General features: G+C 42.3%; 1 protein-coding gene across 1 annotated transcript in view; it reads right to left on the bottom strand.

Moving 5' to 3' along the window:
• LOC117512761 (protein boule-like) overlaps window positions 1-20,569 on the bottom strand; it is a 112,876-nt gene that overhangs the window by 56,795 nt on the left and 35,512 nt on the right. The window contains exon 6 of the mRNA XM_034173009.1: window positions 5,421-5,563. Coding sequence (XP_034028900.1) covers window positions 5,421-5,563 — 143 coding nt within the window. The remainder of the gene's footprint in view (window positions 1-5,420; window positions 5,564-20,569) is intronic.

Genomic DNA, 20,569 nt, shown 5'->3' with positions numbered 1-20,569 from the left:
AGAGAGAAGGTGTTATCAGATGCTACCACCACACAGCCTCAGTGAAACAGTAAAGTGTGACAAACTGATTCAGAAAGTTTTTTTATCCAGGATTCATCTTTAAAAGAGCAGATTTACTCCTTTACTTCTTCCTGAATTACTTTTTTTCATTTTCCTTTTATTATTGTTGTTTATGCACCAATGATACCAGATGAAATTACTTGTATGTGAGAACTTACTTGGCAATAAATTTGAAGAGGACAACACAATATACTGCCATGTCTATCAGGATTTTCCTTCAATTGCGGACCAGTAAGTCATTTTTAAATGTTGAAATGAAAGAATTTGATTTGCTTTATCAAAAAACATATTGGCAAATGATCATGCATTGAACAGTGATGAATTCAGAAAACAAACAGGAGCGAAGCAGATGCATATTGGCATTTATCAATTATTTTAATTTTTTTCGCCAATTATGAACAATCGCAGGAGAGAAACATTATGAGCTACGTCTTGGTTAAATCAAATCAAATCAAATCAATTTTATTTATATAGTGCCAAATCACAACAAACAGTTGCCCCAACGTGCTTTGTATTGTAAGGCAAAAGCCATACAATAATTACAGAAAAACCCCAACGGTCAAAACGACCCCCTGTGAGTAAGCACTTGGCGACAGCGGGAAGGAAAAACTCCATTTTAACAGGAAGAAACTTCCAGCAGAACCAGGCTCAGGGAGGGGCAGTCTTCTGCTGGGACTGGTTGGGGCTGAGGGGAGAGAATCAGGAAAAAGACATGCTGTGGAAGAGAGCAGAGATCAATCACCAATGATTAAATGCAGAGTGGTGCATACAGAGCAAAAAGAGAAAGAAACACTCAGTGCATCATGGGAACCCCCCAGCAGTCTCAGTCTATAGCAGCATAACTAAGGGATGGTTCAGGGTCACCTGATCCAGCCCTAACTATAAGCTTTAGCAAAAAGGAATGTTTTAAGCCTAATCTTAAAAGTAGAGAGGGTGTCTGTCTCCCTGATCCGAATTGGGAGCTGGTTCCACAGGAGAGGAGCCTGAAAGCTGAAGGCTCTGCCTCCCATTCTACTTTTAAAAACCCTAGGAACCACAAGTAAGCCTGCAGTCTGAGAGCGAAGCACTCTATTGGGGTGATATGGTACTATGAGGTCCCTAAAATAAGATGGGACCTGATTATTCAAAACCTTATAAGTAAGAAGAAGAATTTTAAATTCTATTCTAGAATTAACAGGAAGCCAATGAAGAGAGGCCAATATGGGTAAAATATGCTCTCTCCTTCTAGTCCCTGTCAGTACAGCATTTTGAATTAACTGAAGGCTTTTCAGGGAACTTTTAGGACAACCTGATAATAATGAATTACAATAGTCCAGCCTAGAGGAAATAAATGCATGACTTAGTTTTTCAGCATCACTCTGAGACAAGACATTTCTAATTTTAGAGATATTGCGCAAATGCAAAAAATCAGTCCTACATATTTGCTTAATATGCGCATTGAAGGACATATCCTGATCAAAAATGACTCCAACATTTCTCACAGTATTACTAGAGGTCAGGGTAATGCCATCCAGAGAAGGATCTGGTTAGACACCATGTTTCTAAGATTTGTGGGGCCAAGTACAATAACTTCAGTTTTATCTGAATTTAAAAGCAGGAAATTAGAGGTCATCCATGTCTTTATGTCTGTAAGACATTCCTGCAGTTTAACTAATTGGTGTGTGTCCTCTGGCTTCATGGATAGATAAAGCTGGGTATCATCTGCGTAACAATGAAAATTTAAGCAATGCTTTCTAATAACACTGCCTAAGGGAAGCATGTATAAAGTGAATAAAATTGGTCCTAACACAGAACCTTGTGGAACTCCATAATTAACCTTAGTCTGTGAAGAAGACTCCCCATTTACATGAACAAATTGTAATCTATTAGATGAATATGATTCAAACCACCGCAGCGCAGTGCCTTTAATACCTATGGCATGCTCTAATCTCTGTAATAAAATTTTATGGTCAACAGTATCAAAAGCAGCACTGAGGTCTAACAGGACAAGCACAGAGATGAGTCCACTGTCTGAGGTCATAAGAAGATCATTTGTAACCTTCACTAATGCTGTTTCTGTACTATGATGAATTCTAAAACCTGACTGAAACTCTTCAAATAGACAATTCCTCTGCAGATGATCAGTTAGCTGTTTTACAACTACCCTTTCAAGAATTTTTGAGAGAAAAGGAAGGTTGGAGATTAGCCTATAATTAGCTAAGATAGCTGGAGCAAGTGATGGCTTTTTAAGTAATGGTTTAATTACTGCCACCTTAAAAGCCTGTGGTACATAGCCAACTAATAAAGATAGATTGATCATATTTAAGATCGAAGCATTAATTAATGGTAGGGCTTCCTTGAGCAGCCTGGTAGGAATGGGGTCTAATAGACATGTTGATGGTTTGGAGGAAGTAACTAATGAAAATAACTCAGACAGAACAATCGGAGAGAAAGAGTCTAACCAAATACCAGCATTACTGAAAGCAGTCGAACATAAAGATATGTCTTTGGGATGGTTATGAATAATTTTTTCTCTAATAGTTAACATTTTATTTGCAAAGAAAGTCATGAAGTCATTACTAGTTAAAGTTAAAGGAATACTCGGCTCAATAGAGCTCTGACTCTTTGTCAGCCTGGCTACAGTGCTGAAAAGAAACCTGGGGTTGTTCTTATTTTCTTCAATTAGTGATGAGTAGTAAGATGTCCTAGCTTTATGGAGGGCTTTTTTATAGAGCAACAGACTCTTTTTCCAGGCTAAGTGAAAATCTTCTAAATTAGTGAGACACCATTTCCTCTCCAGCGTACGGGTTATCTGCTTTAAGCTGCGAGTTTGTGAGTTATACCATGGAGTCAGGCACTTCTGATTTAAGGCTCTCTGTTTCAGAGGAGCTACAGCATCCAAAGTTGTGCTCAATGAGGATGTAAAACTATTGACGAGATAATCTATCTCACTCAGAGTTTAGGTAGCTACTCTGCACTGTGTTGGTATATGGCATTAGAGAACATAACAAAGAAGGAATCATATCCTTAAACCTAGTTACAGCGCTTTCCGAAAGACTTCTACTGTAATGAAACTTATTCCCCACTGCTGGGTAGTCCATTAAAGTAAATGTAAATGTTATTAAGAAATGATCAGACAGAAGGGGGTTTTCAGGGAATACTGTTAAGTCTTCAATTTCCATACCATAAGTCAGAACAAGATCTAAAGTATGGTTAAAGTGGTGGGTGGACTCATTTACATTTTGAGCGAAGCCAATTGAGTCTAATAGTAGATTAAATGCAGTGTTGAGGCTGTCATTCTCAGCATCAATGTGGATGTTAAAATCGCCCACTATAATTATATTATCTGAGCTAAGCACTAAGTCAGACAAGTCTGAAAATTCACAAAGAAACTCACAGTAACAACCAGGTGGATGATAGATAACAACAAATAAAACTGGTTTTTGGGACTTCCAATTTGGATGGACAAGACTAAGAGTCAAGCTTTCAAATGAATTAAAGCTCTGTCTGGGTTTTTGATTAATTAATAAGCTGGAGTGGAAGATTGCTGCTAATCCTCCCCCTCGGCCTGTGCTACGAGCATTCTGACAGTGTGACTCGGGGGTGTTGACTCATTTAAACTAACATATTCATCCTGCTATAACCACGTTTCTGTAAGGCAGAATAAATCAATATGTTGATCAATTATTATATAATTTACTAACAGGGACTTAGAAGAGAGAGACCTAATGTTTAATAAACCACATTTAACTGTTTTAGTCTGTGGTGCAGTTGAAGGTGCTATATTATTTTTTCTTTTTGAATTTTTATACTTAAATAGATTTTTACTGGTTGTTGGTGGTCTGGGAGCAGGCACCGTCTCTACGGGGATGGGGTATTGGGGGGATGGCAGGGGAGAGAAGCTGCAGAGAGGTGTGTAAGACTACAACTCTGCTTCCTGGTCCCAACCCTGGATAGTCACGGTTTGGAGGATTTAAGAAAATTAGCCAGATTTCTAGAAATGAGAGCTGCTCCATCCAAAGTGGGATGGATGCCGTCTCTCCTAACAAGACCAGGTTTTCGCCAGAAGCTTTGCCAATTATCTATGAAGCCCACCTTATTTTTTGGACACCACTCAGACAGCCAGCAATTCAAGGAGAACATGCGGCTAAACATGTCACTCCCGGTCCGATTGGGGAGGGGCCCAGAGAAAACTACCTTTTACTACCTTTAACTACCTTAACTACCTTTTAGCCTTTTAACAGATTAAAAGGCTAGAGGCTATGCATGCAATATGTAATAAAATGTATTTTTTGGAAATTCAATTTTACCACCCACACAGGAGAGAAGCAATTTATGAAAAAGTGTAATTTCAGTACTTCCACAGTAGCATGCCCCCAGACACCCCTAGGTGTCTATGGACAAGTACACTAAAAAGCTTAATGTCAATGCCTGGAATAGCTGTCAACTTTACATGGAATACACAGCAACTCTGCTAGCTGCTGTTGTTAGGGAACACACTGAAAGTATGTGGATTTTTAATGTATCATTTTCTTTCACTCAGACGGAATTTGACCCTTTGTTGATCCTCCATTTAAATCTGAGGTCCTCATTACTTCAGCTAACAAAGTTTGAGGAGGTTATGTTTTCACCCCTGTTTGTGAACAGCCTGGAGCCCACAATTTTTCATACATCCTTATGAAATGAAGATCCATATCTTGATAGGCAAGAACTGATAAAATTTTCAAGGTCATAGGTCAAAGCCAGGAAAAATCTTGAAAAATCCCTATCTTTAACATTGAACAAATTTTCCAAAATTCATAACTGTCAAAAAAGATGAAATTTCTTTATATTTGACAGCATTATGTAGGATGGTATCCTTCCTTGGACTGCCAAAGTTTGATCCGAATCTGATCCAGATTACAGATTTTGTGGACATTTAAATTTAACACTGGAAACCCCGTTTAATGTATATTTTACATTATATCTTAAACATGCCCCAGTCATTGTCACATATGAAAGTGAGGTGCAGACTGGCACTCACTATCGCCTGACAAAGTTTGATCCGGATTGAAAAGCCTGTTTGGTGTACATTTTGCATTATATTTCAATCATAAAGTGCCTCAATAACTCAATTTTCACTCCTGACATTTGATCACATCTAGTTTAGCTTATGAAAAGCCACTTCTAACAGGACTTTAACCTTGAAAATTTTTCCCAAGGTCAAATTTTTGTGGAATTGGAAACTAGTGTTGGCGGAGGTTTGCACTCTCAGATTGCAGTACTCTGGTTTGTTATTGGATTTCTTTCTGCATTTCTCGCAGAAATGTTGGCAATGTGGAAATGCCTCAATCAAAAGCATTTTGTGTGTGTGTGTGTGTGTGTGTGGTGAAAGCACTTACAGGCCAGAGGTGGGCAGATGGGCTGGGGCTGTGGAAGTAGGCCACTCCATTTTGGTATATGTAAGGACAGCCAGTGGAGGTGGTGCGGTAGAAGGACCCACAGGACATGGTACGAGTTGGTATGGCCATGGCACCATGCTTATCTGGTTTGAGAAAAAAAAAATTAAACCACACAACAAAAGACTTTTTTGTTCCTCTTTGCATTTACGATGAAATAGTTGAATTTAGTTTGTCTTAACCATCAGTCTCTTGTTGATCTAATTCAAGAACAGTGGAAAGAAGGTCTCAGGGAATCACTGTCTACAAATTCACTCACCAGTCACTTTATTATATGTGCACCTTGCAAGTACCATGTTGGTCCCTTTTTAAGATTTAGAACTGCCTTAACTGCATAAATCCTTTGTGGCATAGATTAATCAGAGTGCTCGAGATGTACCTGAGAGATTTTGCTCCATATTGATATAACAGATTCATGCACGTCTCAACATTACATCACCAACACTAGTTGCCTGAATTACTGATTCAAGATAGGATAGATCCATACTTTCATATTGTTTCACCAAATTCTGATCCTACCACCTGAAAGTTGCACCAGCAATCAAGACTGATCATACCAGGCAATGCTTTTCCAATTGGTAAACCCATGTCCAACGTAGCCTCATTTACATTAATGACACCCTTAGTTGTCTTCTGCTGCCCATTTGCTTCAAGGTTCAACATGTCTATCTGATCACCTTGATTGTAAGAAGTGGATCATTGAGGTACTACTGCATTTCTTTTACCTTGAACCATTCTGGATATTCTCATACCTATGCCATCAATAAGGCATTTTTGCACAGAAACTAACTACTTTACTAATGATGATGAGTGGAGTAACTGTTGCCAGTAACTTTGGCAGAGTGATAAACTGAAGCCCCCGTCACACATAGCAAGAATGTGCAGGAACCAGGCCGAAACGGCAAATATTACCATCATTGGACGCAGTCAGGAGGAAAAGAGGCGTGGTCAACAGTGTCAGAACACACCCAGATTATCTCATCCACACCTGCACAATGGCATCCAAAGCACATGTAGACAACAGGTAGATGACACAGACTGCTGTCAGACAGCCATAAAAGGCACTGCAGACTGCCCGATATCCAAACGTCTGCATGGCAAACACAGGACCGGAGTGGGAGGCAGTGCTGTGTTCCTCAGTCGCACGTGCACGCGAGTGCGAAGCATGCCTGTGTGCGCAGGCCCCTCATACACACACGGGGCTGAAATTATCACTCAGCTGTGTGTGTGTGTGTGTGTGTGTTCATAAAGGCTGCATAAGCCACTAAGTGCATGCACGTGCCACTGGACACCTTTGCTGAAAGTTTGCTGGCAGTGGGCCAAGCAGTCACAATGTGTCAGACGCAGCCTTTCCAGTGAACTTTATTTTTTGCTCACTTCAGGAGCACAACACAACTCTGTACACTGTGATGTCGGTTAGATTATCAAATGGGATTTAACTTTTGCAGCCTGGTGAGGCTTTTCACCACAGGCTGTGGTTTATTTCCTCTGCACTCTGCGCTGTGAAAGGATTATGGTTCTGTGCTGGAGGTGAGTTTTATGTTTAATAACGTTGTCACGGCGTGGGATATAGTTCCACATCACACCTCCTACAGAGTTTAGATGTTGATCAGGTAATAATATGCATATTACAGCGGTGAGATTCATTCAGCTCCGTGCCTGACATACGCTATGACGCATTACTGCGCATGAGACCACAGAGAGACGCAGCGACACACCATACTTTCAGTTTAATAGTGCACTGTTCACATTCACTGTATATGATGAATGTGTGCCACATACACGTTAGTACATATCAACATTTCCGGGAGCCAGTGGAGGTGGGCATCTGTGGCACAACATGGTAGCAGGCTTTGCTGTGACTGATCGATCTCAGAGCTCAATCAACCGCGATCAGATCATTTCAGATGTTGTTTTGATGCTGTCAGAATATGTAGACTGTGATCAGATGACACAAAAATGACATATAGACCACCATCAGATGTGCGTTCATCTCAATGGCACCAAAAGTGTTTTGAACGTGTAACACACTCTGGACAGCCGAGCAAATGGGACCAAATATGTTGATGCTCACAGACTGCCGTCTGTTGGTCTTCGAACCGCGAGTCAATATTTCCCGATTGTGGCCGGATGTGTCATTTTGAAGCAATTCGGCCTCAATTGGCGTATGTGTGATGGGGGTATGAATCTAGGTTTTTAAGAGCAGAGGCATGCCTATAGACCTCACTATAATCCAGAACAGACAAGAAGACAGCCTCAATTATATACTTCCTAATAACCACAATCTTTAATGTAATATTAAAGGTTACTGAAATCTACTGAGCAGGTTTGCCAGGTCTGAGGTTTTTTTGTGGAACTGGGTTGCTTTTGAAGTGTTTCCACAGATACATTTTTTGTTTGTGGGTCGGTCAAATCTATTATGTAAACAAATTATGCTGTATTTACTTGTATCTGGCAGATGGTAAACTGGATGTTTCATTGTTTTCAATGAGAGGACGATGGTAAAAATTCCACCTCCATTGGTTGTGAGCACAGCATCCATACACTGCGATGGCACTTGCAGTCAAAAGTTAAACATTTTCAGCTTTTTCCTCTTGCTGCAGCAACAACGACAAACCAGGGGAGGCTGATGGTCTTGTGGTTAAGGCATTGGGCTAGAGACCAGAAGATCCTCGGTTCAAATCCCAGCCTAAAAAAGTCTGGAAACTGGAACTGGAAAATCACTAAGGGCCCTTGGGCAAGGTCTTTAATCCCCTATTGCTCCCGGTGTGTAGTGATCGCATTGTATGGCAGCATCCTCACTTCGGGGTAAATGTGAGGCATTATTTGTAAAGTGCTTTGAGTGTCTGATGCAGATGGAAAAGCGCTATATAAATGCAGTCCATTTAAACCAAATGTATTATATTTAAATAAATGTATTATATTTAACTATTTGAAAATATGGAAGCAAGAAGAGGCTATTGAGTGCAGAGACTCCCAGTGTTCGTGTTTGTGTCCCCATCCAGGCTCGCGGCTCGTCGGAGGTCACTAACCAGGCCCGCGGCCGCGTTGGTGCCCCCATCTAGGCTCACGGATTGTTGGAGGTTGTTGACCAGTCTTGCGGCCGCATCGGTGTCCGTCATTCGGGCCCGTGGCTCGTCGAAGGCCGCCAGCTGGACTCGCGACTCATGGGAGGCTGCCAGCCAGGCCCACTGCAGCGTCGGAGTCTGCCACCAGCATCAGCAGTCAGCTTGTCCTCCCTGCGAGGAAGCCGGGATGTCACAGGCTAAGCTAAGCTAGCTTAGCCTAGGTAAGATAGCATTCAGTGTTTGGGAACTGTAGTAGTGTGTTTTTAATCAAGATCTACTGCATCTTGAAAGCAATATGTCCTTAAAAAACCTTCAAAAAGACATGGAGGAATTAAAGGAGTCCATGAACATGATGTCTATGGAAATGGCTTCTTTGATAAAGCAAAACCACATCATTACAGAACTGCTGGGAGAAAACAAACTGTTCAAATGACAAAATTCTGAACAAGAACAGAAAATTTTCTATCTGAAAAATTGGGTGTCTGACTTGGAGCATTATACACGTATGAACGATGTCATCATCTCTGGACTAAAAATTAAAAATAGGAACTTTACACAAGCTGTAATGGGAGTTAGTGCTGAGGATGATGGACATGACAAAACGACAGAGGAACAGGTAACTGCATTCCTCCATAGTAAACTGTTGTGTGGGCCGCTGAAGAGGAGGTACTGCTGGCCCACCACCAGATGGCGCCCAGCCACACTGGCACTTTTTGGCCCTTAGAGGGCGCACGGGCCGGTTGGCCTCTCTGACGTCACCAGGTCTGCTCATTGGCTGTCAGCTGATTGTCATCACTCATCACTACCATTCATAAAAGCCTGGGAAGGACACCATAACTGCCGAGTTATCAGCTTACCACACAGGTAAACCTACTCAGCCATTTTGTTCCGTATGCACATTCATTGTTTCTGAAGTCTTTGCACATGTGACTTATACTTGCAGCTTGTAGCCGAGTTTGTGGAAGTTGGAGGAGTTGGCGTCTCCACTCCTCACTTCTGACTTACTAAGTATAACAACTGACACTGCACGACCTCCAGTTTTTCCTCTGCACTCTGGGAGTATCTGGATTTATTCCTACAAGAGGATTACTGTGAGTTGCTGACTATTTCCTGGGTGTTCACACACCCACCCTTAACCTGTTTTTGTTCCTGCCAGCAGTACTGGGTCTGACAGCCCCGAGCGGTGGCCACCTGGGGGAATCAGGACTTGGCGGCTCTGGTGTGTTGCAGGTCTCCGTTGGCGGTGGAACTTCGTGGGTTCCGGCTCTCCTCTGGATAGACGTCTCCTACCCTCAGGCGTGCCCACACGTCACCCTTTTGATTACTGATTGACTGAAGCATATCTGGTTTTGTTTGCACATTTGCATAATAAATTGTCATTTATTTGACTTCCTATTGGCCGTTCATTTACGCCCCCTGGCGTGGGTCCGTGTACTTCACTTTCCCAACAGTAAACATATTGACATTAATAACGGAAATATCGAAGCATGCCACTCTGCCAACTCGGGACAGGACATCCACTCCAGTTATTATCATCTGCTTTGCAAACAGAAGGCACAAAACTGAACTACTCAAACAGGGAAGGAAGTTGAAAGGCACAAAAGTTTGTCATCTTACCAAGAGTGGGGTTGCCACCCATCCCTTAAAATACAGAATTGTCCTTTATTTGACAATTCATTGTTGCGTCCTGTATTGAATCAGTACGGGACGTAAACTGTTCCATATTTTCATAAATGTCCCACACACACTCACCAAAACAGAATAATGAACAAAATAAAACGCAGCAAATATTAAGGGCTGACAATGTCAGCTCTGTACCTCACATCAGGTCCTGTAACGAGGAAAATCCACTACATCCAAAGAAGCAAATGTACAAACGTGAGTGGGAAGAGTCGAACCCCTGGCTTGACAGTGTTAGTGGCAATCGGTACAAGGCAAACTGCAGGCATACAAGTATTTTTATTTTTTATTTCCTCTTAAGTAAAAACGTCCTCACTTTAAAGATTAACATTATTAGTCTGTTTTCATTAAGATTTACAGTGAGGAAAATAAGTATTTGAACACCCTGCGATTTTGCAAGCTCTCCCACTTAGAAATCATGGAGGAGTCTGAAATTTTCATCTTAGGTGCATGTCCACAGTGAGAGACATAATCTAAAAAAAAAAAAAAAAAACGGAAATCACAATGTATGATTTTTTAATAATTTATTTGTATGTTGCTGCTGCAAATAAGTATTTGAACACCTGTGAAAATCAATGTTAATATTTGGTACAGTAGCCTTTGTTTGCAATTACAGAGGTCAAATGTTTCCTGCAGTTTTTCATCAGGTTTTCACACACAGCAACAGGGATTTTGGTCCACTCCTCCATACAGATCTTCTCTAGATCTTTCAGGTTTGGAGTTTCAGCTCCCTCCAAAGATTTTCTATTGAGTTCAGGTCTGGAGACTGGCCAGGCCACTCCAGGACCTTGAAATGCTTCTTACGGAGTGCCTCCTTAGTTGCCCTGGCTGTGTGTTTGGGGTCACTGTCATGCTGGAAGACCCAGTCATGACCTATCTTCAATGCTCTTACTGAGGTAAGTAGGTTGTTTGCCAAAATCTCACAGTACATGACCCCATTCATCCTCCCTTCAATACGGTGCAGTCATCCTGTCCCCTTTGCAGAAGAGCACCCCCAGAGTATGATGTTTCCACCCTCATGCTTCACGGTTGGGATGGTTTTCTTGGGGTTGTTCTCATCCTCTAAACATGGTAACTGGAGTTGATTCCAAAAAGCTCTATTCTGGTCTCATCTGACCACATGACCTTCTCCCATGCCTCCTCTGGATCATCCAGATGGTCACTGGTGAACTTCAAATGGGTCTGGACATGTGCTGGCTTGAGCAGGGGGACCTTGCTGCCCTGCAGGATTTTAAACCATGACAGCTTCATGTGTTACTAATGTAATCTTTGTGACTGTGGTCCCAGCTCTCTTCAGGTCATTGACCAGGTCCTCCTGTGTAGTTCTGAGCTTTCTCAGAATCACCCTTACACCACAAAGTGAGATCTTGCATGGAATCCCAGACCGAGGGAGATTGACAGTCATCTTGTGTTTCTTCCACTTTCTAATAAATATTCATAACAGTTGTTGTCTCGATAGACCGATAGTCGAACCTCGGATTCAGGAGGAGCAGTGTGGTTTTCGTCCTGGTCACGGCACACTGGACCAGGTCTACATGCTCCATCGGGTGCTCAAGGGTTCATGGGAGTTTGCCCAACCAGTCCACATGTGCTTTGTGGATCTGGAGAAGGCGTTTGACCGTGTCCCTCGGGGCACCTGTTGGGGGTGCTCCGGGAGTACGGGGTCCGGGGTCCTTTGCTAAGGGCTACCCAGTCTCTGTACAACCACAGCAGGAGCTTGGTTCGCATTGCTGGTACTAAGTCAAACCTGTTTCCAGTGCATGTTGGCCTCCGCCAGGGCTGCCCTTTGTCACCGGTTCTGTTCATTATCTTTATGGACAGAATTTCTACGCGCAGCCAGGGTGTAGAGGGGGTCTGGTTTGGGAACCACAGAATTTCGTCTCTGCTGTTTGTGGACGATGTGGTTCTGTTGGCTTCGTCAAATCAGGACCTTCAGCGTGCACTGGGGCGGTTTGCAGCCGAGTGTGAAGCGTCCGGGATGAAAATCAGCACCTCCAAATCCGAGGCCATGATTCTCGACTGGAAAAAGGTGCTTTGCCCTCTTCAGGTCGGTGGAGTGTCCTTGCGGTGTCGGTGGAGGAGTTTAAGTATCTCGGGGTCTTGTTCATGAGTGAGGAACGGATGGAGCGTGAGATCGACAGACGGATCGGTGCAACATCTGCAGTGATGCGGCCGCTGTATCAGACCGTCGTGGTGAAGAGAGCTGAGTAGGGGGGCAAAGCTCTCGATTTACCGATTGATCTACATTCCGATCCTCACCTATGGTCATGAGATTTGGCTCATGACCGAAAGAACGAGATCGCGAGTACAAGTGGGCGAGATGAGTTTCCTCCACAGGGTGGCTAGGCACTCCCTTAGAGATAGGGTGAGGAGCTCGGTCACTCGGGAGGAGCTCAGAGTCGAGCCGCTGCTCCTCCACGTCGAAAGGAGCCAGTTGAGGTGGCTCGGGCATCTTTTCCGGATGCTCGCTGGAGAGGTGTTCCGGGCATGTACCATCGGGAGGAGGCCCCGGGGAAGACCCAGGACATGATGGAGGGACTACGCCTCACGGCTGGTTTGGGAATGCCTTGGGGTTCCCCTGGAGGAGCTGGGGGAGGTGTGTGTGTGGATCGGGAGGTCTGGGCGGCTTTGCTTGAGCTGCTGCCCCCGCAACCCGACTCCCGATAAAGCAGAAGAAAATGGATGGATGGAACAGTTGTTGTCTTCTACCAAGCTGCTTGCCTGTTGTCCTGTAGTCCATCCCAGCCTTGTGCAGGTCTACAGTTTTGTCCCTGGTGTCCTTAGACAGCTCTTTGGTCTTGGCTATGGTGGACATGTTGGGGTGTGATTGATTGAGTGTGTGAACAGGTGTCTTTTATACAGGTAACAAGTTCAAACAGGTGCAATTAATACAGGTAAAGAGTGCAGAATAAGAGGGCTTTTTAAAGAAAAATTAACAGGTCTGTGAGAGACAGAATTCTTGCTGATTGGTAGGTGTTCAAATACTTATTTGCAGCAGTAACATACATATAAATTATTAAAAAATCATACATTGTGATTTTCAGATTTTTTTTTTTAGATTATGTCTCTCACAGTGGACATGCACCTAAGATGAAAATTTCAGACCCCTCCATGATTTCTAAGTGGGAGAACTTGCAAAACTGCAGGGTGTTCAAATACTTATTTTCCTCACTGTATGTTTATTACTGCACACTTCAGTGACTGCTCAGTTTATCGTTAACAGTTTTGTGTTAATAAAGCACTTAAGGCATTAAGTATGACTAAATGATTTTCTTCAAAATCACATATACCACTCCTTGGGTGGTGGTAGTGGCCCAGAGAAGCCGTGGTGGGTGTCCTTTATCTTCGTCTCTGAAAGGTGGCAACCCTAACCAAGAGTAATGCGGACATTGCCAGGAAAGCAAGGCTGCTTAGAAAACAGGGCAAAATTCATGCAGTCTGGGTCACAAACTGCAAGGTTTTTATCAAACTAAAGCATGCACCTGAAAATGCCAGGGGGTCTGTGCATCAGGAATATGTGTCAGAACGCTTTGAATAAGGTTAGATGAATTGGAAACTTTAGGGCCCCATCACACATAGTGAGAACTTTGGATATCGTTTGGACAAAAATGGTGAAACAGCGCGAAACAGTTCGAAATTAGCGCACCACGAAACATTGCGCTGACGAGCAAGCTTGCACGACGCCAGCGTGACGGTTCGTGCATGCGATGGTGTCTGTTGAGCAGGAACAGCAGCTCACGCTGCTGCAGTGGCTCGCACTGTGTTCCATGGGACGAGCTGCACCACATCACACTGCTGATTTGGAGGAAAATTAAATAAAACCAGATGTATAATTAGTGAATATCACTGGGTTGATATAAATAATACATAAAGGGGGACGAAATACAGAACTCTGCGGTTAAATAACCCTGGTTTAAAAAAACAAAACAAAACACAACCCACGCATTCTAATTACCAGATGGCAACTCTATCACTGCACCACAATCACTGTCTTGTAAAAGGAGTGTGAAATGGCTAAAATCAACAAGCAGATAAACGCATTTTCTCAAAAAAGAAAAAAGCGCTGATAACTGACCAAACAGCATTTACTACTGTATATTTCTGCTGATATGTGACTGAAACTGGCGTATTTGTCGTACTGTTGGCCCTGCGGTGCCCCGCTTACTGTGCTGTCAGACAGACATGACGTTCAGATCGCCTGCTGCATGTCCACATAAACTGACGCTTCAGTCTGGCTGGACCTGTCAGTGTGCGCGCTCTCCAACCCATCGCAAGTGATATATGCTTTTATGTTTCCGATGTGAGTACAGCAAGCGCGCACACGTGCATCCATCAACACACGGTGTGTGTTCTGCAGCTCTGATGTCCAGGACCAGAGATGTCAACAACTGCCACACCCCCGTCCGTTCAGCAGACAGACCAAAGTGTCCCTCTGAGATCAGATGAGATGTGCGTTGCCTGTGGGGGGAATCAGACGCATGCACGTGGGGGGGCACAACACACACAAGTGTTGTGGGGGGAGCCAACGGCACGCCACATCTCAGCAACTCCAGTCATGTGGAACTGAGATAAATTTCACTTGCGTGCTGCTATTTGTGGCAGCGATATGGACTTTCCTGATGGCTTGACAGATGGGACAGGACCGGAAAACAGAATTGGTGGTTCCGGAGAATCCTTCACCGCCAAGTGTCAGGCAACGTTGGAGCTTCGATCTGTTGGGGCAGAGTTGATAGGAGCCAGCAGCAGTGGACGGGAATGCAGTATGCGTGGAACGGCCACTGGATGAGGGAGAGGTGGCGCAGATTTCCGTGTGGAACTCTGCAGTGAAGTCAGTCCTCCGGTCTGGTGCTTTTCTGTTGCTTCCTGTACCGTAGAACGTCGAGGGGCAAGAACTGGAGGTACCTCGGGCAGGATCGGTCTGAGGCTGCACTTCTGGAATTGCAGGTAGGACAGCTGTGGCCAGGTTTTGTGTCGTTGCATGCCCATTGAAAGTGATGGCGGCGTCAGAGCGTGATTATGCGTAGTTCCTCATTGCAGGCATTAGTTATCTCAGACTCAAACAGAAAGTCGATCGGGTCATCAATACAAGGAGGAACCCAACCCTGCTTGAACTGCTCTTTTATATCTCTTAACTCTGGAAATGCGGATAACAGTTCAGGCTCAGCAAAAAAAAAACCCGGAAACCAAACGTTCTTTGAATGTTCATTGAACGTTTGCATGAGAACATTTGCAAACGTGGCATGAACACTGCACGAACAACATATGAACAAAGAATGAGGACAGGTAATATTTGCATGCGAACATTCAATTAACATTATGCAAACATTCACAAACACCATATGAACAGTTGCAGCAGAACATTAAATGAACATTTGTACAATGTTCGAATGTGAACATTACCTGTCCTCATTCTTTGTTCATATGATGTTAGTGCAATGTTCTTGCTCAATTACATACAATATTTGTGATTGTTCCTATTGCGAACAAAAAAATTAAAACTTCATGTTTTAAAATTCAATAGGTTTTATTCCAATAGTGACTTGCAATGTGGAATTCACATATAAAATCAATACTGCAGAAACTTCTGAAATCACTTAATTGCTCACAGATTAAATGATGGAATTCATCTTTACAGAATTAAACATCATTGCTCAAAAAGCACATAAAATGAAAAATTTTACTTTACAAAAGATTTGTTAAGCAGTAAACCACAGACGCTACTCCAAAAAAATGTTCAGACACAATAAGAATAAATCTTCTAGAAATAATAATGAAACCTAAAAAAAAAAAAATAATAATAATTTATTGATCTACATACAACTGATAATACACATTTTAGGAGCACAAATAAATTCAACTTAAACATAAATCACCGCTTGAAACAAAAACTACAACAATCTTTTAGACATCTGCATACAATTAATAAAAATCATATTTAAGAGCAAAGCTGTAGACAGTTTTAACACATTACTATCAATAAATTCCCTGAGAAAATATTCTGTTTTTAATCACAGATTTGAAGACTCAGTATGACAGTCAGATACGACAATGCAATTGAATACACATCAGAGCGAAACTGAACAGTTTAACACAAACATATTCCTATCAAATTTCCTGAGGAAATTCATGATGAAAAAAATATACAAAAATACAAAATTATTAATTTATGTTTGATCCCAGAGAAAAGGTTTCTCTGGAGGTAAAATTAAATTTTATCAAAAATATTCCACGTACAAAGCAAATTAAATGCTGCTGCTAATCTGCCCAAAAGTTTTGATATTATAGAATATAAACACCCTCATATCATATAAAATACCCTCAGCCATATGAGCAGTCTTCTTAATTACTTAATTGGTATCCCAGTGCTAAGTGTAATACACACACACACGGGGCCAAAAGTTTACATACCCTGTGGCAAAAGTTTTGTTTTTTGGCCATTTTTCAGAGAATATGAACGATAACACAAAAACTTTTTCGCTCATGGTTCATGGTTGGGTGAAGCCATTTATTGACAAACTGTTTACTCTTTTCAAATCATAATGCCAACACAAACTACCCAAATGAACCTGATCAAAAGTTTACATACCCCTGTTCTTAATACCATGTACTGCCTGTCTTTTGTGGTAGTTGTGGACGAGGCTCTCTGAGGGTAAAGCTGCCACTGAATGTTTTGGACTTTATTTACATCAATTATGAAGAAATACAAACAATATGGTACTCTAAGTTAAATCTGCATAGACAGTTCTGAAAAACTGAGTGACTGTGCAAGAAGAAGAGTGAGGAAAGCCACCAAGTCACCCAGACAACCCAGAAGAAGTTATAGGCTTAGGTGGCTGTGATTGGAGAAATTATGCACAGTGCAAGCTTTGCATTTTGTATCACCAGTTATCCATCTTCATGATGAAGTGGTACAGAGGAGGATTTTCTTAAAAAGACCTGAAAGTTTAGCTACAATACAATTTGCCAGAAGATACATCTGAGATGCAAACCTGGATTTGATCTGTTTTGGTGAAAGAAAATCCTTCTGTGCTCTACTCCACTATGAAGCTAAGAGTAGTGATGCAAAATGCAAAGTGCACTGTGCACAATTTCTCCAATCACAGCCACATAAGCCTATAACTTCTCCTGAGTTGTCTGAGTGTCTTGGTGGCTTTTCCTTGTAAATTACAGCAGAGGTGTTATCAGGTTGTGAAAACAGTGTTTTCAGTTTTCTAAGTGTTTTTCAGTAGCTTTTGCATAATATATGATAGACATGTTAGATTTACACAGAAATGAAGCTGTTTTGGAGCAGATTCTGCCATGTTGGATTTGCAGCCAAAGAGAGACCAGACGTCACAGTGCCTCTCTACTGTGACTGGCTGTCAACTCACCCCCCCCCCCCCCCCCCAAAAAAAAACCAAACTGATTTGCAACTGATTTGACAGTTTTTCAAAACTGTAATCTGGGTTAGGAAAAAGTTCAGGATGGTCTCGTCTATACTTCTTTGATTCTGCTTGGATAGGACATCTTCAGATTATGGCACAATTGTAGAAATGATGGTAGTACTGTCCATTGATGTGATATTTATTGCAGCCGCCATGACAACTCTGTAAATTTGTGGCACATCCCTGGCAAGGCTGCCTTTGACAGTTCCTGACTTGTCCTGACTGCCAAAGATAAACAGGAGCCGTAGCGTTCAAGCAGCCCCTGACAATGATTGTTACTGTATCCTTCCCTTGTTCCATTCCAGGGGTGTATGCAGTTAAGGTATTGATTAGGGCATTCCTCTGGTGCCTGGTTCCCTTGTCCTTCCCATCAAGTCTGTCATTAGCACTCTTGAGCTGCAAGTTGAAAATTTCCTTTGTTAGTCACAAGCAATTATATATATTTTACTGTTCAGATACTGTATAATTTGAGCGTCATGGTCATAACTGGTATTCAACTCAACTCCTTATTGGACAGGCCCTATATTTTTAACAAGCTGTTTATATTGCTTCCAGAATTTTCTCAATTTAGTTATCAATTAGGTATACCACACAGGTGAAAGCAGATCAGACAAAAATGATTAATCCTCTGTACCCACTGCTATTTGTGTCAAGGGCCTTCCACACCGCATGCTTTGCAAGCATCAGAGGCACCACAAATTTGTCTAAAAAGCATTATCTTCAATGAAATACGTTGCTTTTTAGAGGTATCTGAAGCATCGCGTCAAAAGCTGAGCTAAACCAACGCTTCTGCCGGGAGTGTGCACATTCCTGTTTGTCAACAGGCTGACGTTGTCAAAGTTCAACCCAATCCAACTTTTGCCGCTCTGGACTGTGACAAAACAACACACTGTCCAATAGAAACGTGTCAGGTCCAAACATGGAAGACTCGTGGCAGAAATCACTGATCTCTACAAAACAGAAAGGTGTCACAGGACTGCTCATTTATACAGAGCGTTTTTCTGAAGAAAAATCCTTGCAAATGTTTTTTTAAACCTCAAAATTTGATTGCTGTATTAAAGCTTTTTCATGGTTCGTCGACGCACATACAACATGGCGATCACTCAGCTTTCCTCTGGAGAGAAAAAAAAAATCTGAGCGAAAGTCTCCGCCTCCTTGCCACATGCAACACATCGGGGGTGTGGGAGGCATTGACGTGACGCGTTGCCTGATGCGTATAAAGCATGCAATGTGAAAGGACTTTTAGTTACCATATTTCCATAAATACAGCATGTTTCATAATATACTGTGTAAAAAATGAAACAGCAAAACTTTATTAAAGTGATGAGGATCTAACAAACAGAAAACAGATTAACTCACTTCTTTGAGTGACTTTACTGGTAGGCCCATTACTTCCAGGCACTGCTTGTAATTGGTTCAAGCCCATACTTCTGGTTTAGCTGGCCATTCTTTGGATAATCGTCTCAGCAGGGTCCACATTGTTCTCTCTCCTGGTATGTCTGGGAACCAACACTTTCAGGGACGGTCAAAGGATGCAGTGCATCAACTTTGTCATTCAGCTGTTTGATACTGTGAATGATGTCATTCTGCTTCTCCTGGAACACAAAATGTATATATATCCATATGTTACAACCTTAAAAGTTCTCACTTCACATTAAATCCTATGCTTCACAAATGATTAAACCAATGCTGTTGACCTTTCATCATGAGCATGGACAAATCTGTGAATGAACTGAGTGATGAAAGTAAGTAGGTAAGTAAGTCCCTTTGGCTGCTCCCTTGTTTGCACTCGGGGTCGCCACAGCAAATCTGAGGTGGATCTGCATGTTGAATTGGCATAGGTTTTATGCCGGATGCCCTTCCTGATGCAACTCCACAGTACATGGAGAAATGTGGCAGGAACCCGGAACCTTCTGCACTGAAACCAAGCGCATTAACCACTTGGCCACCACCCCTGTCTCTAACTGAGTGATGAAAGTCGGCCATGAAAAAAACAAAAAAAATTAAAAACTTGAAAGATCTTGGCAAGGCCGTGCCGGGGTCTGGTGGTTGTCCCCCAGAAAAATGTGAAATCTCGAATGCATTCTGGTTAGGGCTGTAGCTATCGATTATTTTAGTAGTCAAGTATTCTATCGATTATTCTGGCAATTAATTTTGCGTTTTAAACAACATCAATAGTCCAGGGCTGTCCAAAAGCAATGGCACAATGTCACTGTGCCAAAGTGTTGGCAATTTGCTAAAATGGCGATGGGATGTGCCTTCTATTTTGTTTTCTCCAATTTGTAAAAAATTAACCATTTTTAAGGTTTTTGTTTTTAATTTTTAATAAAGGTTGACGGACTGGGTCCCTGCGTGATTTTTTTTTTATCCCTCTTTCTCTTCAGCAGATGCATTTCAGCTGGAGGTTGAACATGCAAGCATCGCAGTCAGTTTTTTTTTTATTATTTTAAGTTACCGTGTTTGTGAAGTGTTGCCCAAAAACGCAAAAATTAAAAAGTCACACACTCAGTGTGAGTCTGAGGGAAACACAGAAGAAAGACTGGACTTCTGCTGCTTGCGGGGACAGCTGTGACTTGCCCGGTCTGAGAGCTCCTCACACTGGGCAGAGAGACAGCAGCCAGCCGCCGGGTCAATAGTCCCTTCCCAGGTAGAGCAGACCGTGTGTTTTTTAAAACTAGACAAACACACTGCTTTGCTTTAAATGCACAGTAAGTCTATTTCAGATGATCAGCGTGAACCATCTTTCTCTTAAAAGGCTTTATTTTACTCTCACGTTGGAAAGCGGTAGCTATCGTTGCTAATTTGATTAGCTGTTATGCTTGCCTTTTTCTTTTTTCCTGCGGATGTTGCAGCGCCACACACAGGCCTAGCATATGTACTACAACGTTAAATGAAGCTTCGAGACACAATTTGCCTCAAA

The sequence above is a fragment of the Thalassophryne amazonica genome, chromosome 1 (assembly GCF_902500255.1).
Source record: "Thalassophryne amazonica chromosome 1, fThaAma1.1, whole genome shotgun sequence".
NCBI classification, from domain to species: domain Eukaryota; kingdom Metazoa; phylum Chordata; class Actinopteri; order Batrachoidiformes; family Batrachoididae; genus Thalassophryne; species Thalassophryne amazonica.
The sequence above is the reverse complement of the archived record's forward strand: the minus strand, read 5'-3'. Positions and strand labels throughout refer to the sequence as shown.